At 33.1% G+C, this 22,989-nt stretch overlaps 2 protein-coding genes across 3 annotated transcripts; both read left to right on the top strand.

Annotated features, from left to right (window-relative positions):
• The first annotated feature begins 228 nt into the window (after positions 1-228).
• On the top strand, positions 229-4,764 carry LOC140841120 (protein CURVATURE THYLAKOID 1C, chloroplastic). Of its 2 annotated transcripts, none has more exons than XM_073208322.1 (7): positions 229-370; positions 481-586; positions 1,874-1,956; positions 2,070-2,156; positions 2,531-2,593; positions 3,951-3,988; positions 4,524-4,764. In XM_073208322.1, the coding sequence occupies exons 2-7, from the start codon at positions 481-483 to the stop codon at positions 4,576-4,578; spliced, it is 432 nt and encodes a 143-aa protein (XP_073064423.1). In that variant the 5' UTR covers positions 229-370; the 3' UTR covers positions 4,579-4,764. The 2 variants fall into 2 exon arrangements, with proteins under 2 accessions (XP_073064423.1, XP_073064422.1); XM_073208321.1 differs by having other exon boundaries at positions 275-370; positions 476-586.
• A 1,646-nt stretch (positions 4,765-6,410) lies between these two features.
• On the top strand, positions 6,411-10,129 carry LOC140841121 (elongation factor G, chloroplastic). Its single transcript, XM_073208324.1, has 4 exons — positions 6,411-6,763; positions 7,519-8,933; positions 9,182-9,694; positions 9,783-10,129. Exons 1-4 carry the CDS (start codon positions 6,490-6,492, stop codon positions 9,948-9,950), a joined length of 2,370 nt encoding a protein of 789 aa, XP_073064425.1. The 5' UTR covers positions 6,411-6,489; the 3' UTR covers positions 9,951-10,129.
• Positions 10,130-22,989: the final 12,860 nt, after the last annotated feature.

The following is a 22,989-nucleotide window of genomic DNA, read 5'->3' on the forward strand; positions in this document are numbered from 1 at the left end:
TTCTTTTGTATTTTTATTTTATTGAATTTTGTGTTATTTCTCATTCCAATATGAAGTCATATTTTAAAATTATTGATTTTTTTAGCTAGAAAATGAAATTATTTCAATTTGATTCGAATCTAAAATCTCATCCCAAATTTAAATACAAGATAGATAGCTTCTTTAAATACAAGATAGAGAGCATAGAGAACATTTTCGATTGGGCTTTAAATTTGGGCCGAACATCCAGTTATATACAAGTCCAAATGATTGGAAAATTGTAAAAATTGAATAAAAAGAAAATGAATTTGATAATTGGTGCTGATATTTTTTTGTATCTTAGCATACCAAGATTCTCTCTTGAAACTTCGGAATTCTGGTCCGGGGAAAGGTGAATTTAAAGAATCAGCCTGAAATTCTTATTTTTTTTTTTATTTTTCTTGGAAAGTATACTGCCCCTTTATGCAATTCTCATTTTCTGGTTGAATTTGATAAGATTAGATGGCATCAATAACAGCAAGACTGCCTCTCCCACCATTGGTGTTGGTCAATGGGAGACAAACCCTTAACGGGACTCCTCAGAAACTGGCAATGCCTTCCACTAAAGGTAATCAAACCCTTTTGCCATTCAAGATTTGAAACTTCAATTTAGTAGAACTTAAGAAAAGTACATGTGGAACCTGCCAGAATTGTGCTGAAAATCGGACCCCATTTTAGGAATGTGGCAAGCTGTAGGCCTTTAGCTCAAAGATATTAGGCGTTTGTGTGAAAGGAGCGCCGCTGTTGGATTGACTTGTTCTAGTTTTACATTTGCTTATCCAGTTTTTCTTGCTCTGTGCAGCAGTCTAAGTAGAGTTCAGGAAATGTTGAATTTTGTTTTTTAAAAGTTAAATTATTTAAGTTTGTCTTGGATCGAATGATTTGGATTTGAGAAATTATCTGAGGTGATGGTTTGAAATGACTCGTGGATTTGAAATTCAACAGGATGGACTTAAAAAATTAACTATATGGTATGTGGAATCTATTGTCAAGTGTATTTGTTCAAACAATCTAATAGATTTGTTATTATGGATTTGAAATTCCTAGTTTCAAATATATCAATTCAAATGCAACCTAAGTTATGATGAGGCTTGGCTTCCATATTTGAAAATTGTGGCTACAGCAATTCGTTTTAGGGATATTTTCTTGAAGCTATTTGTCATGAAAAAGTTTAATGTAACGCTTGCCCTTGATTTAGGACTTGATAAATAGTTCAGGTTTGGAGAAACAGAGGTTTTATTGGTGTCCCACTTTGGTTCCAAAACAAAATATAATGGTGTGGTTAACGTGCTTGAGGGCCTCTCCTATTTTGGAGGCTAGTCTTTTAGGAGCTTTCCTTTGTGGTTGGAATTTACCTCTTTTGCTTGTATCCTTCCATTGGTGCTGTTGAGAATCGACTGACCAGAGGGCTATGTAAGAAAAGGCTACAATTGGGTAATTGTAGGTGATTTACTTGGTATCTTATGCAGGAGAAAGTAAGTTTAAGGTTGTGGATTCTCGAAGTGTCAGTTAGTTGTGACAGTTAGTTCCTTACTTAACGAGTATACAAATGCCAAGCCCAAAAATCGGTGGTTGTGATTTGCTTAGTTGAACAGTGTACAATCCTTGTGATGAAGGTAAATGAATGTGCGAGAATGTACTATGTATGAATTTGATGGGAATATTAATTGAAAGTTCATTATTGTGTTTGACTTATTGGTTTTGAGGCTTCTCTTGTCTTGTCATGATTACAGATATCATTTTGTGTATTTCGTGAATGAAATATAATATATGACTTCGCATTCCATAGATATAATCAGCATCGTTACAGATTTCTGTTTCAGCTTTGCTTTAATAGTTCGCTATAATTTTTCAGAGCGACATGATCGCCTTGGTATAAAATCAAAAGCTACGGGTGAAAACTCAGAAACTTCAATTGTCAAGTCTGTTCAAAATGTTGTGAGTCGTTGACAACCCCCAACATTTTCGTACTACCATTTTTTGGTGATTAAGTTTACACTGGTTTTTTCCCTTATCATTCCTAACCGTCTCCTTTTTATTCGTTCAACTAGTGGGATAAATCTGAAGATCGGGTGGCTCTCATTGGCTTAGGTTTTGCTGGTGTTGTTGCTTTATGGGCGGCTATAAATCTTGTATCGGTAAAATTTCAGTAGTTGCTGGCATGATCAAGATGCTTTGTGGTGCATTGAAAAATGACAAGATAATTTTACAGGAAAAAGATAAGTTGCAAGGCCAAAGTGATCTAATGCATTAGTATTTCAAAATTATTGACCAAAGTGATCTAATGCATTAGTATTTCAAAATTAAACATGAATATGCTGTTGTCACTTTTAATTATCTAATGCTAACAATATTAACATGTTATTTATATCATTTGCATCCATTATAGGTCAAGAACTCCACAATTATCCTCACGTGGTGTTGCAAGAACTTGCATTTCTTTATATATGAATTGATTTTATTGTTTAATTCATCTATTAATTTCTGTCCTCTGTCTTTGATGTCAAAACAGGCCATCGACAAAGTTCCTATTGTCCCAGGTTTTCTTGAGCTCATAGGATTAGTGTATTCATCTGTAAGTCTCTTGCTTTTGTGAAGGGCATGTTCTTTATAGTTTATATCGCATATCCTTAAATTAATAACGTTTATCAACTGATACTTTTAAATATCAATTTTTTTTTCTTTTAATGTGGATATCTATATGTCGTTTGGTGCAAGTCCTGATGATTGATGAGGCCCCACAGCAATAATTTTGTATATTGCTCATATCGATGTCAGCCAAGTGGAGATAAGTTGAGCAGGGAAAGATCCAGCTCAGCTTGAAATAACTTGATCCTTTAATTCCAGTTGAGCTAAAAAGCTCAGACCAGACGATACCTTGAACTTGGTTGAGGAACTCCTTAGCTCAACTCTTGCTTTTATCCCTAGGGGTTTGTGATGACTGGGAAGGTGTCTTACTAGTCACATCATGAGCTCACTGCATTGATTCTCACCTGCATTAGTATTGCCTTTTCCGTGTTTGTCTCAAAAAGAAGCCAAGTGTCCTCTCGCCATCAGCTAGCAATTAGTATAAAAATGGCCTAAATGGGTTAGAAAAACAATGGGTGGAAAAATAATAAATGGAATGAAGTGGTGGAGAGAATTGAAAAAGGAGAGGACTCCTTTCTGTTGAGTGCAATAACTGGTTCCATAATTCCTTTACAGTTACAACATTTTTGAAGTACATAAATGGTATCTTAAGAAATAAAAAGACATAGCAAGATAGTTAAGATAATAGCATGAAACTGATCTGATGTTCATATTTCTATCAAGTGGATTTACTTTTATGATCATAAAAGATAACTGAACATGCTGAAAATTGGACAAAAAAAGAGAGATTTATACACTAATATACTATAAGAAAGATATTTGAGGAGACAGAAAATGATATATAAAAGAGATCAACAGCGGTTCGTCTTGGGGTTTTTCTGTAATGTATATGTGCAGATAAAAGTGTGAAGAATCCATTGCATTGCATTTCAGCGAAAAGATTATGTCGGCATTTGGTTGAGGCTTCAACTTGCCTTAGTTCAGCAGTGTTGAGAAAATTTTCTCAAATAATTTTGAGATATGAATTATGAAAGCTGATGTGATACAAAAAGATATGTAGCATATGATTCATTATATAAAGAGTAAAATCATCCAATTATAGTCATAAAAATAATTAGACAATAAAGAATAATTCTGTAACTATTATGTTTGGATAGTTAATTTTAATTGTTAAATGATGCGCATAGTGAAAATTCTGAAAAAGAAAATGAACGAATATTGTGGAATAATGGTTCCCCAAACAATAGTTGTGCTCCTGAGCTCAACCTTTTATATTCCATTTGTTCTGTTTATGCTTTTTCTGGATGTTCTGCGAATTCTAACATGTGAATTTCTTATTTCAGTGGTTCACATATCGATATCTCTTGTACAAACCCGATCGGTAAGAACTTCTATTAAAGTCAGCATACCACCATTCCGTTACCAACATAGTTTCCATATGTTCCATTATAAATCAAATATCAGCTTTGTTATGTTTCACGTTTATGGAACTTATCTAACCTTTTAGGAGTACTATGATAACGGCATGGCCTTATATCGCATGTGTTTTTTCAACAAAACCTTGTGGCCTCGCCTTTCATATATTACAAGTGATCTTTATCATATTTTACGGGTTCCGATCGCATTTTGAGCTTGATGTTTAGTAATATATACATTTTGTAACTGCTCTGACTTCATAAACTTCGATATTTGTCATGTCTCTCATGTTGGGTTGACAAATAGTTGCGAGTGAAAAGAAAAACTTTGAGAGATTCCTCCAACTTAGCCGGACTGACAAGTCTTTTGAGATGGGCTCGTTGGATATTTGTATTAGGATCAAGTTTTGACGCAAACCAGTAATTTGTGTTGTAGCATACCACTATAATGCATTGGTGATTCTGTTTCTGGGTGCAAATTACTGGTATTTTGGCATGCAGCGAAGAATTGTTTCGAACAATCAACAAGTCGATATCGGATATACTGGGGCAGTAACGTCGACTTCAAGAACTGGATTCCATGCATGTATTTTGCGCTAAGTATGTTGTTTTTAGCTCAATTCATCCCTCTTGATACTATGAATACTCTAGAGAGTATGCCCAATGCAAATGTCTTTCTTTTGTACAACTTGTCTGTACAATTTGTTTGGTCATGTTCAGTGACAGCCTTCTAATTCTATTTTCCCCTGTCCCATCATTTAAAGCATTTCATGCTCTATACAATGTCGGATTTTTTTTGTTAAATTCACTAGGAATATTATGATATAATTCACATGACAATTATTATTTACAAGTACATTAAATTGACACTTACTAGGATTATGTTTACATTACACTTTAACCACAAAAGCAGATCGACGAATACGGTTGCTCACTCACTTGAATCTTCTGTTATTTCTTCCCTCTCTTCCTTTGTAAAGAACCAGGGAACTTTATGTTTTAATTGGTTAATCTTGTAATGTACTATCTCATTCATTCTTAATAAAGTTTACAAAATGACTAGCCATGTTTTTTCAACTTCACATTATGCATAACATTTTATTCAATTTGTTTTCCTGGATGGACTAGCTTGCAATTTAGTTATTAATAATTAATTTAATAGGTATTTCATGAGACGATCTCGTTTTATCTGTAAGATGAGTCAACTATATCTATATTGAAACGTTGAATATATATGGAACACAAGTAAAATCACATAATTTTCAAAAGAATAATAATAAATTAACATCGATGCCTTCGTGTCTTTTAGCTTCTATATCCAAAGAAAATTAATTCTTTGTTTTTATCGGTTTATTTTATGGGGCTAATAAACGCTTGACTCGTGGCCATTGGATAACCAATTAATTGAATTTTGGATTCACTTGGACAAAGATACGAGCTTCATGGAAGCACTTCCTAAATTTTTTTGAGTTACAACCCTTTGGTCATGGTGTCATCGGCTCTCCCAGATCTTTCATCCCTCACTAAAAATAAAAAACAAAAAAGAGTGAGCCAATAGACCCACTAATCGACTTGAATATTTGAGTTTGACTTTTTTTATAATCGAAACGAGCTCGAATTTTATTAACAAATATATTCATGGCTTGCGAACTTATTCAATCTTTTATCGAGCCTAAACCAGCTTAATAAATATAATTTAAAATTTTAAATACTAATTAAATTCATTAAAAACTAAATTAAATTTTTAGATAAAAATATAATATTGTTATTAAAATTTAATATATTTTTGATAAGTAAAGTGCAAAATCTATAAATCAAATATCAAAACAATTATTTTTCATCTAAAGCTGACTCACTAGTCAAGTATTGTCAAACTTGAGCTTTGTTCGTTTATAACGAGCTTCATTAAACAAGATTTTATCAAATCGAGTCTCGAATAGCTCACAAATAACATGGTTTATTTATATACATATGAGTAATTGACGATTATTACTTGGAGAAAATCAAACGTTTAAAACTCTAATACTCTAATGCTTATGCTTCAACTTTAATTTTTTTTTTAAAAAAAAAAGCAGAAAGAAAATGCATGATTTACCTATCATATACATTATAATTATTTTATAATTTTCAATTCATTTTAAGAAACTAGATTCAATAATGTAAATCACTCAACTAATATAATTTTGTCATGTCTTATTTTATTTATATTTAATGAAAAATTGCCTTATCTCAATTTTTTTTTTAGGAATTATTACATCTAAAATTTGTGGAAACTAAAACCAAACAAATAACTTTTCAAAAAAAAAAAAAAACCAAACAAATATAGAAAATGAAATGTGGAGAAGAAAAAAAAAATATCTATGGCCAAAATTCTCGATGAATTGAAGCCTCACAAAATCTTCTTACTCTCCACATAAACCCCTCCGTTCGTTGCATTATCCCCTCTGCTCTTCTCTGGCTCGAAGATATGGCGGCAGCGTCGGCTGAATCGATGTTGAAAATATCGATGGCCGCGACGTCTAATGCTTCTTCTCTCTGCAACTGTAATGGGTCTTCGAGAAGGCCGGTGCCGCATGTTTCTCAATCCACAGGACGTCGTAAGGCAGATTCTGCTTCCAGAGTTCTAGCTCTCACTTCTTCGTTTCTGGGGAGCATGAGGTTCTGCCCTGAACCTGCGAAGATGTCGCCTTTGCCGCAGAAACAGCGGAAGAAGAACTTCTCTATCTTTGCTATGGCGGCTGGTGAATTCTTTATCTGTTATTTCCAGTTGGAGTGTTATTTATCGAATTTTTTTTTGCACAAATAGATTTTAATTTTGTTTGTTGAGCATTAGATGACTTTTTGAGTGGTGCCCTTTTAGGTATTAATCTATTGGATATAGCAATTTTGTGTTTTTTCTTTTGTATTGTGTGTATTTGTTTCTGGGTCTTGTTTTCTGATAGTTGGGAATCACGTTGTTGATCCTGTAATAGTTGGAATAGTGTTTCAGTAAATACAATTATATTGCATTTTTCGAGAGCTAAAGTTGAAGAAATAAGAAAAAATTGATTGAGTTGTAGTCTTTCTGATGTAGATTAGATAATTGATGCTAAATGTCTAAAACATGTGCAACTGAAGATTATTAATGTGGTTCTAAGTCCGATATTTCATAATTTGGCTGCCGCTCCAAACGCAACTTTTTTCATCAATTTTTAGAGAACCTCTCTTCTTAGCTCAAGATCACTGGTCATCAAGCGGATAATGGAATGCATATTACAGTTTCATTTCTGCGAACTTGTCATGATCATTTATCCTTTTCTCCCAAAAAAAAAAGACCTTTCGGCATCAGCTTCTCTTTTTTAATTTTATGTTTATCTTGAAACTATCTGATGATTAACTAGCCACTTGTCTGATCATTGGTTAAGTTCTGAGTAAGGCAACAAGGGCAACTTTCCTTTCTAAAGCTGATTGGTATTGGAACTCTAAAAAACAAGATTTTTGCTTGAATTTTCTGCAGAGGAGAAGAGAACAGTTCCTTTAAAAGACTATCGCAACATAGGAATCATGGCGCATATAGACGCCGGGAAGACCACCACAACCGAGCGAATCCTATATTACACTGGTAGAAACTACAAAATTGGTGAGGTACATGAGGGAACAGCTACCATGGACTGGATGGAGCAAGAACAAGAAAGAGGGATTACCATTACCTCTGCTGCAACTACCACATTTTGGAACAAGCATCGGATCAACATAATTGATACTCCAGGGCATGTCGATTTCACCCTTGAAGTGGAACGAGCCCTCAGGGTTTTAGATGGTGCAATATGCTTATTTGACAGTGTTGCTGGTGTGGAGCCTCAGTCTGAAACTGTTTGGAGGCAGGCTGATAAATATGGTGTTCCAAGAATATGTTTCGTAAATAAAATGGATCGTCTAGGAGCAAATTTTTTCCGAACAAGGGACATGATTGTATCAAATCTTGGTGCAAAACCACTTGTTCTTCAACTCCCAATTGGTGCAGAGGATACTTTCAAAGGGGTTATTGATCTTGTGAAGATGCAAGCAATAGTATGGTCCGGAGAAGAATTGGGTGCAAAATTTACGTACGAGGAGATTCCTGGTGATCTTCAGGACTTGGCTCAAGAATATAGAGGACAGATGATTGAAACTGTTGTGGAGCAGGATGATGCAGCTATGGAGAGCTATCTGGAAGGAATTGAGCCTGACGAGGAAACAATAAAGAGATTAGTCAGGCAAGGAACTATTTCAGGCAGTTTTGTTCCAGTTCTATGTGGCTCAGCCTTTAAGAACAAGGGCGTTCAGCCACTACTTGATGCGGTTGTTGATTATTTGCCATCTCCCATTGAATTGCCAACAATGAAAGGAACCGACCCTGATGACCCCGAGTTGATAATCGAAAGAAATGCAAACGACGACGAACCATTTGCTGGCTTAGCTTTCAAGATCATGAATGATCCTTTTGTTGGCTCTCTTACGTTCGTTCGAATATATGCTGGGAAGCTTGCTGCTGGATCTTATGTACTAAATGCAAACAAAGGAAAGAAAGAGAGGATCGGTAGACTCCTCGAAATGCATGCTAACAGCAGAGAGGACGTCAAAGTAGCTTTAACTGGTGATATTGTAGCTCTTGCAGGTCTAAAGGATACAGTTACAGGAGAAACATTGTGCGATCCTGATAAACCTATTGTACTTGAACGAATGGATTTCCCTGATCCTGTTATTAAGGTTGCTATTGAACCGAAGACAAAAGCTGATGTTGATAAGATGGCAGTTGGCTTAATCAAGCTTGCTCAAGAAGATCCATCTTTTCACTTTTCACGAGATGAAGAGATAAACCAGACAGTTATTGAAGGAATGGGAGAATTACACCTTGAAATTATCGTTGACAGGCTCAAGAGGGAATTTAAGGTTTGTATTTTCCATTACTCATTTATCCATATGTATGCAAAAAAAAAGTGTTTTCGAGACTTCCTCTTACAAAAGTGTATACGTATTGGATGATGTAAATGAAAAAGAATTATGATCATGTTCAATTACATGAACGAAAAATAAAGACATTAGGCCATACGTGAAGTTCTGGACTCCCATCCTTGCATTGTCAATTTAACATATTTCATGGTGAAGTTTTGATAAATAATTTTTCCTGTTGGAAAAAGGTGGAAGCCAACGTCGGAGCACCCCAAGTCAACTACCGGGAAAGCATTTCTAAGGTCACAGAAGTGAAGTATGTTCACAAGAAACAATCTGGTGGTGCTGGTCAGTTTGCTGATATTACAGTTCGGTTTGAGCCAATGGAAGCAGGTAATGGGTACGAGTTTAAGAGTGAGATCAAGGGAGGATCCGTCCCAAGAGAATACATACCTGGTGTCATGAAAGGATTGGAAGAAAGCATGTCCAATGGGGTGTTGGCTGGCTATCCTGTAGTTGATGTTCGTGCAGTATTAGTGGATGGTTCTTACCATGATGTGGATTCGAGTGTGTTGGCATTCCAGTTGGCTGCTCGAGGAGCTTTCAGAGAAGGGATAAGGAAAGCAGGCCCACGACTACTTGAACCGATTATGAAAGTCGAAGTTGTCACACCTGAAGAACATTTGGGAGACGTGATTGGTGACCTTAACTCGAGAAGAGGTCAGATCAACGACTTTGGGGACAAACCCGGTGGATTGAAGGTACGCGACAGACCGTTTCAAACTACTTTACAGTCTGAAATCTCTCAACTTTTTTCAATCTCTTGAAAGTGATAGTCGATTATTTCAGGTGGTTGATGCACTGGTTCCTCTTGCTGAAATGTTCCAATACGTCAGTACTCTTCGATCCATGACAAAAGGCCGCGCTTCCTACACTATGCAGTTGGCCAAATTTGACGTGGTTCCACAGCACATTCAGAATCAGCTTGCTGCAAAAGAGGAGGCTGTTGCTGCCTAATGTAGTTTTCTAGGATCTGTTGCGCGGACCATCTTTGGATTCGGAAATGATTATTTTGTATGAAAAGACATTCAACACGCAGATAGAGATATACAGAAAAGAAACAGTATCAATTTTCTGCTTTGTATGTACCATTGACAAATGAGTTTTGATTGAGAAAATAGATGTATGATTTGATACTTTTTCATGTTGCACAGAATTTCACAATAACTTAGAGCATCTTAAAGGATGAGATGACTGTGGCAAAATAAAATTGATAATATGGTGATATTATTGGTAACATCATTTCATGGTTATGCAGTGGTGAGATAATGGAATATAGATCATGTTGGTTTATGATTTTTTTTTTATTCAAGTCTTCTACATTGAACTTTCAATTTAAAGAAAACAAAAATCTTGCGAGAACCAAAAAACTTGTGTATGTCATATATATGTAAAAAAAATTACATATAGAGTTCGATTTTCTAAAAAAAATTACACAGCTACTCGTGAAATAAAAATTATATTCCTAAAATGCTCTGTTATTCATTTTCACCAACATAAAATTCTTTTTCGCACAAAGATAGCGAAGCTGGTTCACTGTTCAAATTAAGCGAATTTATTTTCATTCACAAAATGCCCCAAACTAGCACAAACAACATAAAATTCAATAAGTTGACAAGCAATAGTTGCAAAATCCCAAAAATAGCACAAACAACATAAAAAAAATTATCGGTCAAAACAGAAAAATAAAAAATTTACAGAAATTCGCCATCTTCTCCGTTGGTTTCAATATGTTCTTTCGGCCGGTGGGTTTCTCCAATCGGTGACTAAGTCGCCCAATGGTTTTTTGGAGGCGTCAAATTTGTTGGGTAAAGATTTGGGTGTAAAAGCTGAGATGAGGGAAGAGGGTGGAAGGTGAGAATAGAAAATGAAATGGACCGTTTACTCAAAATCCATTAGCTAGAAATTAGGGCATTACAATCATCCATGTCTCACGTGCCATGAAGGTTTTTTTGGGGGCGACATGAAAGAAAGGGGAGAAGTGAGAAGCGAAGGGGAAGGAGAAGTGAGAAATAAAATTGGGGAATTGGGATGAAAATGAATAAAATAAGGAGGGAGTTTTAAAAAATAAAATCCTTAAATCAAGTTGTGCAAGGAAATTTTCAATGAATGAAGGACAGAGCACCAAAACTAGTTTGTGGTTGGAGATTTTTTCCCAAATTCCCCTTATTTTATCAGGGAAAGCCCGTGGATACAAATTTTATGCTTTTCTCATTGTACAAAATGAAGCAGTGGAGAAGTCATGGGTTTGTATTTGCACTCAGACACGACTGCGGGTTTGAGAGAATTCTGTTTATTTTCAGTTCTCAGCCCTTCTCAATAAGAGAATGCCCAACATGCGCTTGCTAGCTGGTTTTCTCGAACTCCAAGGATCGAGAGAGTGAGCTTCGGCTTGTAATATCATTATGATCACTTTTAACTTATAGTCGTGGAAACATGTACAATCCTTGACTCTAAAAAAGATAATAATTAAACATGTACAATCCTTGACACTACAACATTTTCATTTTCTCGATTTTGTTCATATTCGGAGTCTGTAATCTTATATCTATAATTTACAATAAATTGGAGGAAAATATAGGTTAACTATTTGAAAACTTCGTGAGAGAATAAACTGGACTTATATATAGTTTTATTGTAATATATCAGTGTAATATTTCAATATGAGATGAATGTTTCAGTAGTAATGTATCATCACAAAATATCTTGTCAAGTGATATGCAATGACTATCTAGGACTCTGAAATAAATATCGTGGAGGTAAAAAAGTGGCTCCCACTAACATTCGCTGTAACATTTTTTCTCACGTACTCAAGTAAGATCCGTACAATCGATCATTTACGATCTACTATGAATTCATATTTACGAACCGAAGTCACATTGTTCAGATGGATTATGCATCCGGTTTAAAACTTGTTGTTCGTTGGACTCACTTTTCGGGATGAAGCTATGTAGTCCAATGGACTAGCAATCTGATATGTTGATCATGTTCAGGGCTTCAATCTTTCATTCATTCAGTCATTCAATCACTCAGTAATTGAATGTAATTAGTCAAACTAATAACTCCAGAAATTCAAGTATAATATGATCAATAAAATGTGAAATGCACAGGGTGAAGCCATCACAAGGATACAATGCATGAATACATAAAATGTATGTCTCGCTAAGGCGTAGTGTAACACTTCTACAAATCCAGCACTTGACATTGATTAAAGCAACGTTAGTTTCTGGTGATTGGTTTTGAATGAATATAATCATGAGTTGCCAAATGGTTGAAAAATATGTACACGAGATAACATGCGCCAATATTTAAAAGATTTTTAAAACGAGTGTTCGCTTTCTAGAACAAACTAAGTGAGTTAGAAGTACTCCAAAGCGGCTCTTCATTGAGATGAATGTGTTTTCAATATTCTATTTTATTCCCTAATTTAGCAAATTTCTAATCCGATTTTTTCAGTATCCCCAAACTCAAACAATGTTTGACTAATATCATGAGTCCAATGAGAAAGCTTGGTTAGTCACGAGGGACCAATCAAAAAATGGAAGATATGGTTGTTCGAAATGCTACCAAGAAGCTAAAATTTTTTTATGGTGAATACACTTAATCCCCTTTATCTGCATCCTATAAAAGAGACCCCGTGTAAGAATTAGGCATATCTCTTGGACCAATATTGGGAAGGAAGGCATTCAAAAGGCCATGAAAGGAGAAAGATTGAAAGATCCAATCATGGTGGATTTGATCAAAAAAATTCATGAAGAGGAAGAAAAGTGTTATGCAATGGAGGATGAGAAGATGAATCTCACAAGAGAATTTTGCAAATATGGAGCTAAGTTTTACAACCAAAAACATAATAAAGGAGATGAAACAAGAAATGAGGGAGAGAGGGCAACAAAAGAGGGAGAGGGGATATGAAGATCATATAATATGGAGAAATATATTGACGATTTAAAGTTGAGTGACGTGCAATACCATACATCAATATGCAAAATCAAATTATTTGAAAAAAATTTCCATCATTCGTAATTAATTAGATTTAATTATTTGTAATTTTATTTAATTTTGTATTTTTTTGATTTTGTATTTTTTTAATTTTAATTATGCGTTTAAAATTATGTGAAAAAATTATTAAATAGAGATGAAAAAATAGTCGACAAATTTGGATTTTCTTTAGTTTTTGTTGGTTTAAAGTTAGAACTTATTTTAGTCCATTCATCAGTATGTTATTGTGTTTCGGAGGTTATATTTCAATTTTTTTTTATTGTTATTAGTTATTGTACGTTTGTACAATTTTATGGGTGCTTTTTGTATGTGGTTTGTTATTTTAATGTATAGTCAATATGTCTCTTTTTTTTTTGTTGTATAGATTATTATTCTATTATTGCAGTGTTGTTATATTTGATGTAATCGATCTGTGTATTTTTTTTAATTGTCTCTAGTTTCTATTCGATATATGTTGGTTTCATCATATCATGTTGGTTCAATTGGGGCTTTGTTATACTTTAGTGTTATTATTAAATCGTATGTTATCGCAGATTTTACTTTGTCGTATTGTATTTTAATTATGTACTCTTATTTCTATACTATTAGTGGATTTATAAATATTTTTATTAGATTTGGTGAACGTTTTATGAATAAATTTATGAAGAATATTTTTTTAGTTTTTGTGTGAATTTTTTTTGTTTATAATTTTGTGTTTAGTAAAATCTTTTTCATATGAAATTTATAATCACTTAGTTGACACAGGTTTTGTTTGATTTCTTGGAGAAATGGAATATGGATTTGGATAATCAAAATTTTCATCCCTCGGTAGCTGCGAGTACAAAAATAAGCTTTATATGATTTCAATCTTTAATGGCTTCTCTCTAACAGAGTTGTTTCTTAATTTTGAGAGAAAATGTACGGAGATTTCCCCACAAACTATTACATTGCAGTATCTAGCCCCCCATCAGAAGATGTATGTGACGTTGAATGAAGATGATGACGTCCGTATCATGACCCATCTTCACACATCACTACAAGAAATTCAAGAAATCAACAACACACATACGACAACGGTTTTAGTGAAACCGTTGCCGTATGGTGTTTTTTTAAGGCAAAAGATAACGGTTTAAAAAAAAAACATTTGTCTTTTGGGAGTCAAAGACAACGGTTTTTAGGGCCAATAACAAGGGTTCTATAAAACCGTTGTCTTTGAGCGTTTATGATGAACCATTATCTATAAGCGTGTTTTTTTAAACCGTCGATTAAATTGTTTTTCGACAAACAACAACGGATGTTGCTATATTTAGCGACGGTTTCAACGAAATCGTCGCTATAGTTAGCGAGAGTTGTATATACGCCGTCACCATTTTAAAATAACGACAGTTTTAAAAACAACTATCGCTAAATTTAGCGACGGTTTTAGGAATAACCGTCGCCTTCTTTAATATAGCGACAGGTTTTTACCACCGTCGCTATATTTAGCGATGGTTTAAGCTTAAACTGTCGCTAATATCGCGACGGTTAAATAAATCCGTCGCAATTTGTTTTACCACCGTCGCTATATTTAGCGACGGTTTTAGCTTAAACTGTTGCTAATATCGCGACGGTTACAGAAATCCGTCGCAATATTTCAAAATTGAATATAACCGCCTTAATTAGCGACAGTTTTAAGTACAATCGCCGCTAAGAGCGATGGTTAACCATCTCAAACTTTCTTTAAATACTTTTCCACACACTTCACAACATTTAAATTTTTTCTCTCTTACACAATTTTAACACTTTACAACATTAAAATTTTTTCTTCTCACACGATTTAATTTCGATTTAGGGTAAATTTTTTCCTTTTCATTTTTGATAACTTTTTAAGTGTTTGTTAATATCATGAATATTGTTAGCCTATTCAAATGGTAAGTTTTTTTAGATTTATTAAATTATTAAAAGTAATTTTTTTTTATTTTCCCGAAACTATTAGCGACGGAAAGCAAGATCTAACCGTCGCTAAAATTAGCGACGCAAATCATGAACTAACCGTCGTTAAATTGAGCGACGGAAAATATGATCTAACCGTCACTACTTAGCGATGGGTTTACGGTAATCTGTCGCTAAATATGTAGGCGACAGTTTGTCAAAAACCGTCGCAAATTGCAGCTACAACATCTTAACGAAACCGTTGTCTTTCAGCACATCCTTTAACCATAGAGGCTTTAACAACAGTTTTAAAATACCTACGACAACGGTGAGTGTGCAACTACTTAGGATAACATTTTTTATTATATTTTTCATGGAGATCTGTTGTGAATGTGCTTCTTGTGAATCTAGATGATGTGTCAATTATATTTTTCAACTAACTTATCATTTACATTGTTATCTAGAACATAAGTATTATTTGACATGTGTTGTATTAATAATTTCTTAAAAGGTACAAAATATAAGTGCTAACAAATTTTTGCATTACTTAAAATAGAGTTGAATATGAAGATGACACAGTGAGTATTAATGACGGTCATCTTCGAGTTGGTTTGTTAAAAAATTCCATAGATGTTTGGAGTAATTGAATCCATGGGAAGGGTCAAATATTCAAGGATGCTGCTGAATTTCGAGTTTATGCTAAAAATTATGCAATTTCTACGAGACGTTCTTTTTTGTACAGAAAGAATGATAATGAGAAGGTTACTCTTGTTTGTAGTGTAAACAACTATTCTTGGAGAATTGATGCTCCAAGACACAAATCTGACAATCATTTTGGCATTAGAAAATGTAATCTAATCCATACATGTGGAGATGACAATCTACGTAGTAGAGGACATCCTAAAGCTGATGCTGCTTGAGTTTCCAATGTTGTGATAGAGAGATTGAGGGGAGAGCCGTCGTATAGACCATGTATGATGTTGAAAGACATACAGAGAGATTATGAGGTCGAACTCAATTACCACAAGGTTTGGAAAGGGAAAGAATTGGCTATGCATAATATTCATGGTGCAGATGTTTGGTCTTACGATAGATTAAGATGGTATTGTAGTGTCGTCAAAGAAACTAATCCTAGAAGTATTGTTGAGTGTGAAATTGACCTTTCTAATAATAAATTTAAACAATTATTTATCTGTTTCAATGCATGTGCAACTGGTTTTGTCAGTGGATGTAAGCCCTTGGTTTTCTTGGATGGCACTCATATGAAAAATAAATATAAGGGAAATATTTTGGTTGATGTTGCAAAAGATGCGAACGATGATCTTTTTACATTAGCATATTCAGTTGTGGATGCTGAAAATGATGATAACTGGGGATGATTTTGTTTCCAACTTAAAGGTGCTTTGATTTTATATAACTGTATGGGGTTCGATGAGTACATTTTTTCTCCGATAGGCATCCCAGAATAATCAAGGCTGTTGAGTTAATATTCCGAAGCAGTCATCATGTGTATTGTCTGCGCCATTTTGTAGATAATTTCATGAAACAGGTTTGTAAGTAATTGTATATTTTTGTTGGGAAACATTTTTTTAAAATATTTTTATGTGTATTTTGTTTTTAGATACTTTATCTTTTTTTTTAATATAGGTCATGCGAAGATACCCACTTCACAACATGAAACAATGGTCATCTGTGTTCAAAAAAGCTGCATATGCCCCATCAAGGCATGAGTTTGAAATGCATATTAACAATATAATAGCGTCAATGCCACTTGCTAGAGACTTTATAGTCAATTCTTCTCCAGAAAGTTGGGAAAATGCATGGTTTCCTGGAAATCGATGGGGTGTAATAAACAATAATATAGCTGAGTGTTGGAATAGTTGGGTGAAAGCAACAATATTTCTTCCTATTGTGGGCATGGTGAACCACATACGCATTCAAATTATGGACATAATGCACAAACGACGTGAAGCGTCAATGAGGATGGATAAAAGATCAAGTCCATCAAAGGAAAAATTCTTCCAAAAACATATGTTGAATCTCGTAGCTTGCAAGTGCGTAAGGCATGTGGTTGGAGTTTTGAGGTTGTGGATGGAGATAAATCATTTGTTGTTGATTTATCTTCTACGAGTTGTTCATGTAGAGACTTCCATGCAAGCACGCATGTGGTGCAATAGAGTCAAAATCAGTGCCTTTATATAATTTTTGTGACAAATACTTTACAATGGAGTTATATCGTGAAACTTACAAAGGAATCTTAAATCCGATTCCTATGTTTGAGATGCACGAATACAATGCCAATCATGCATTAGTAATCAATTCCCCCGATGTTCGGAGCCAACTGGGGCGAAGAAGAACTGAAAGGATACCATCCCCCTGGTAATATATGATATGCTCAAAATTTTCATTTTTTGATTTTGCTCAGTATGTCATGCAACCGCGCGTAAGCTTCTGTTTTCGACAGCGCTGCGTGTGCAGCCGCATGCGATCTCGCGCAGCCGCACGCTACTGTTCACAGGAATTTGTTTTTTTTAAAAAAATATTTTGGTTCGGCCTTATATTATTCCATTTCAATATCTAGTTTATTTATCGTTGACCACAAGTTATGCGCCAATGCTTGATTCTTATAGTGACAAAGTTATGGAAGAAGGATAAAAACAAAAGAGGTCCTAGAACTAGGCGTGATCACGCCTGTTGTCTGCCAAATTCCTGCCTTGACAAAAATAGAAGAGGTCCTGGAACAAGGCGTGATCACGACAATGGTTTTAGTCAAAACCGTTTTCGTATGTGCATTATTGTTTTGATTTTTTTTTTTGTAGTGCCATTCTAAAAAAAATTGAAAGTCTCAACATCTACATAATATTGATTAATGGAACAAAAATGTATGATAATTTGAACCTCCTTCAACATGGATACTCACCTTTAAACTTATTCATCATAATAGTCCAAATAAATAAATAAACACCTATGCATATGCTAAATCTTGCTCCAATCCATTTCTCACAACAACACTGTCATAAAATTACGGAAAAATGGGAAGCATGTCAAAATCCACAAATTTCGTAAAATTTCAACTTTACAGAGTATAACAATGCACACCTATCAATTCATGATTATATCTGCACTAAAAATGACAAGTACTACCAAATTTATGAAGGTTAAAAAATGCACAACCAAAAGTAGTACATAAACATCTATCGAAGAGATCATAAAACTAAGATATTTTTACAAATAAGTAATTTCTTCAAACAAAGTGAACAATTTTTTTTTGTCAAAATTACTTTGAAAATTTAGAAAAACGAATTCTAATGGTTCCGACCTTTTTCTTTTAGTCACATGCGTACAAGAAGATCTGTGTATTTTTTAGCCAAATTTTTTTTTTGCTTCCAGTTGTCTTTATCGTGGGTGTCGACGCAGTGGGTTTTGGTGGCTAGGGATTTTCATTCAAAATCGTGACAATGACATAAATCATTTAAAAATGTGCTAACAAATATCAAATTACTGGAAAAAGCGAGCGAACAAAAAAGATGAAGAAACTCACTTGCTTTGCTTTCGTGATTCTCCAAATAATTGGCTGCCGATGTCAATTGGTTTTCTTCATTCTTTTTAACTTATGTAACCCCATTTGAAATCATCATCGTCTAAACCATGGGTTTTGCGTGAAATGTAGTCTTGAAGGAAGTGGTGGAAGTGTAGGGATTCTTTGGCCGACAAGAAAGGAAATGGGGAAGTGAGAATGAGATTTGGGATAAAAAATAATAATATTACAAGAGAAAATGAATAAAAAATCGGGGAGAGAGTTTTAAAAAAATTTCCTCTTCTCTCAGTTTGTGCCGGGAAATTTTTAATGAATGAGGGACTGAGCAACAAAACTAGTTTGTGGTTGGGGATTTTTTCCCAAATTCCCCAAAAATTAACACACAACAGCCACATGAACACATATTTATGTTTTACAAATTGCTCACATATAATACAGAAAAAGAAATCGATGGTCTGTTAACTTTTTATGATTTTAGTTTCCCTCTACTAATTTTTTACAGTTAAGATTTGGTGTATCTATTTTGATTTTATTTTGGTCTTTAAGTTTTATTTCGTCAGAATGCTGACGTAACACACCAAAAAATGATGATATGACTCGAGGAAAATCTAGGATGATATCGAAAAATGTTGATATGACATAAAAAAATTGATGACATGTCGAATATCATGTCAATACTTAGACAAAAAACAGAGATTAAAAGTCAGTTTACCAAAATCAAAATTTGAAAATTTAACAAAATCCAAAATTGGACAAGTAAATGAACCAAAATGTTATTTTCTCATATTTAATTGGAACTCAAAACATTTTTTTTAAAAAAGTTTCCCAAAACTTTGGCTATAGGGACATAAATTCTTAAAAAAAATTATGATATATACTTGCTTCATTTTTTTTGTACATGTTATAAAAACCTTACAGGATTTATTAACATTTTTTTAAAAATGTTAATAAAAATTTAACTTTTTGTTACAAATATGTGTTTCCGAACGAACAAGAAAAAACGACGGCACATGTAATTTTTTTAATATTATAGTTCTTTTTTAAAAAAACTATTTTCTCTTTTTTTTATCTTGTTAATTTTTTATTTAGAAGTTAAAATTTTATTAATCACATATTTGTAACAAAAATAAAATTAACGTCTAAATACAGGAAATATATTTATATAAATATGTATGTGTGTGTGTGTGTATATATATATATATTAGGGATATAAGAAATAATTCAATTAAAAAAATTTACAAAAAATTAAAAATTTTGAACGTATCGAACAATTTAAAATAATACCAAAAAATTGACACGATATAAAAAATTCACAAAAAATTTAAAAAGGTTGAACTTATCGAACAATAAAAATAAATACCAAAAAACTGACACGATAAAAGAAAATTATCTTGTAAAATTTTTTCTTGCTCGAACACTTATTCTTTTTTAATTTTTTTTTTGAAAATTGGATTATTTTCTTAAATCTCTAAAAAAGGAAAAAATATTTTTGTATTTAAGACTTTAAAAAGAAATGAGAAAAATTAACAAAATTGAGCTGAAAAAAATATTTTCTTTTCTAAGCAAGAAAAAAAAATATTTCTAATTTACCGGGACATTGAATTAACAATACGATATTCACTTTCTCTCCTCCTTTACCATCGTTTTTTCTTATTCATTATAAATCACATATTTGTAATAAAAAAATTAAATTTTTATGAACATTTTTTTAAAAAAAGAGTTGACAAAATTATAAAAGAAAAAGTAACAGTCATTTTACCCCCACAATATATATTTGTAATCAAAAATAAATTATAACTTTAAATTAAATTATAAATCACATATTTTAATATAAAAAATATAGTTTTGATTTTGAAATAATTAAAATACAAAAATACCAATTTTTTTTAAAAAAATTAATAAACAGTACTCTCTGCTGTGGGTTCCCCCACGGCAGAGGATCTTGATCCGAATAACTGATATATGGTCTCACCCATTAGAAAATTTATATATAGAGGACTTATCAGTAATATCGTGGAGTATGATATGAGTTTCAGTGCTACTGGTAATTCGAAATATATTTTTTGATATGACATCAAAACTTTTTGTGATGATACCATGATTGTCAATATTTGAAAGATTTGTTGTCAGCATCTTAGGATTCAGCTTTTTAAATATCTATATTTAAAGATTATATTTATATATTTTTCTATGTTCGATCTGCCACGTCCCGGGACGGGGGTTGGTTGACACCGGCGTTGCTCTAAAATTTACATTCGAAAACAACAAGTCTCGGAAGTACAAAATTCAGAAACCAGTCTTTTATTCATAATACGAAATAATTCATAGTCTGATACAAACTCGAATCATTAATGTTTTACAGCGGAAATGTAAAATACACAAAACATTGCTTCTACAGATATAGCAGAAAAACATAATTTAAAACTGACACCGGCGTTGCTCTAAAATTTACATTTGAAAACAACAAGTCTCGGAAGTACAAAATTCAGAAACCAGTCTTTTTATTCATAATACGAAATAATTCATAGTCTGATACAAACTCGAATCATTAATGTTTTACAGTGGAAATTTAAAACAGACAAAACATTGCTTCTACAGATACAGCAGAAAAACATAATTTAAAACTGAGAATAACAGTCTTCTTCTTCACCATCCACAAAACTGATTATGCTCCTTTTCTTCTAACCTTTCTTCATCGTTCTTATCTGAGATGTTATGGTCGGTGAGTGATATGGTTGTCACTCAGTAAGCGGGGGCGGGAATAACTCCCAGTTTTCGAAATCATTTTCATACAGAAACAGTAATACAAAAATATACAGAAATTCTTATTTTCATACCGGAAATCAGTGTTCAATATTCAGAAATCAGTAATCAGTAGTCAGTAATCAGAAATCAGAAGTTTATCAAGTAAGCACTGAGCATGTTCGTGAATTTCATGGCTAAACTGATATCAGTCCCCTATATGTTCTCTCCTCTAAGGGATGAGGCCAGTAATCAGTAATCAGTAATATTCAAAATATATATATTCTTACCATTAGTTCACTAAGTTTCAGTGCTTCAAAACCAGATATCAGAAATCAAGAATATACTTTGCTTTAAAACAGAAATCATCAAACGGGTTTCAAGATATTTATACATAAGTCCACTTACCGTAATTTGCTAAAAGTGTTTCGGTTGAAGCTTGAAATCTGCTTGTTCTTGCTACTGGTTTCTACCCCTCGAAAATCAGCACTCTCTTAGCTCGAAATTCAAGTGATAATCTCAAGATTTGTGTAATCCAATTCAGAAGTCTGAGAGTATTATTTATAGACCAAATTATGACTGTTAGCCTCCCAATTAATGACCATAATCTGACATTAACAGCCTTTATTCCATGTTAAATGCTTTAGTTACAAGTCATGGGCTGAATTAATAACTGTCTGCTGGATTTTATTTGTTATTTGATGCTGGATTTTATCTGTTGTTTGCTGCTGGATTCTAATCTGCTGGAAAAATACCAGCTTCTGAAATAATAGCTTCTGATGGAATATTTTTCCATTGCTGCTGGAATGCTGGAAATTCGGGTTCTCACACGATCGGTCCCACTTGCTAAGTATTTGTCCAAATACTCACTCTTTCGCAGATTTTAGCGTAGAACAATTGGAGGATGAAGATCAATATCAATTTTGGAGTTGATAATCGAGTCCCATTTGTGAAAAAAAAAAAAGAAGAAGTTTTCTTTGTTAATCGTTGTACGCTTGCACATTTTGTAAATATGAACCTATTTTATGAAATATACTGATTATTTGACTACTAGGAATCTTGTTCCGGATGTCTCTCAATCTTGTTCAAGGGACGTGACACCAAACACCATAATCAATTTTTTTTTTTTTGTAATCATGCATGTTCTGTTTTGTTTTTCATAATAATTCATATTCAAATAAAATAATGAATCTTTGCTGAGTCATACCATGGATTAAATATTGAGTGTATTTATTAATTTTATATTTGCTAGTAAAAAATTGAGCCAAAAACGAAGATAAAAGCTTTGAAAATAAAATCTTTTGGAAGTTGTGGGTGAATATTCTTTTCCAAGTACCCATTGATATTGACGAGTTTCGTGGAAGTGACGTAGCTAGAATATATTCATGATGATGGTTTTAACAAAAAATTTAGGCTATGCTTGTTTCTATCTTTTGAAATTGTTATAAAAAATGTTAAAATTAGAAAATATTGTTATTTTATTGTATTTTCATTTCTTCTTATGAATTTTATTTTACATAGACAAAAAAAGTCATTATTTTCAAGTTGATTTTGTACTCATTCTAAAAAGTATTCTATTATTATATTATAATCAAAATAATTTGGTAGTTTTTTTTTTTTAGCGATTTTATTGTTTGTTGTTAAAGTCTAAGTTCTGTCTCGATCTGAATGGGGATAATATTTGAAATTTTAGTCACTTTTATAGAGAAATTTTTTCAAGGCCGTGTTGATTTCACATTAGCGACATGTCGAAAAAAGACTAAATTAAAAAAAACAGATATAATAAACTAAAACTAAAATATATTAGCATAAAAAACCGAATTCTCA

The sequence above is a fragment of the Primulina eburnea genome, chromosome 9, assembly GCF_022965805.1.
Source record: "Primulina eburnea isolate SZY01 chromosome 9, ASM2296580v1, whole genome shotgun sequence".
NCBI lineage: Eukaryota > Viridiplantae > Streptophyta > Magnoliopsida > Lamiales > Gesneriaceae > Primulina > Primulina eburnea.

What these genes read in the sequence shown, in the direction of transcription:
- LOC140841120 (XM_073208322.1), top strand. Translation starts at nt 481, where the DNA reads ATGGCATCAATAACAGCAAGACTGCCTCTCCCACCATTGGTGTTGGTC. An exon ending in TAGGATTAGTGTATTCATCT is followed by an intron (nt 2,594 to 3,950) that starts GTAAGTCTCTTG and finishes TTCTTATTTCAG; the next exon opens with TGGTTCACATATCGATATCT. An exon ending in CTCTTGTACAAACCCGATCG is followed by an intron (nt 3,989 to 4,523) that starts GTAAGAACTTCT and finishes TTTGGCATGCAG; the next exon opens with CGAAGAATTGTTTCGAACAA.
- LOC140841121 (XM_073208324.1), top strand. Translation starts at nt 6,490, where the DNA reads ATGGCGGCAGCGTCGGCTGAATCGATGTTGAAAATATCGATGGCCGCG. An exon ending in GGCTCAAGAGGGAATTTAAG is followed by an intron (nt 8,934 to 9,181) that starts GTTTGTATTTTC and finishes TGTTGGAAAAAG; the next exon opens with GTGGAAGCCAACGTCGGAGC. An exon ending in ACAAACCCGGTGGATTGAAG is followed by an intron (nt 9,695 to 9,782) that starts GTACGCGACAGA and finishes CGATTATTTCAG; the next exon opens with GTGGTTGATGCACTGGTTCC.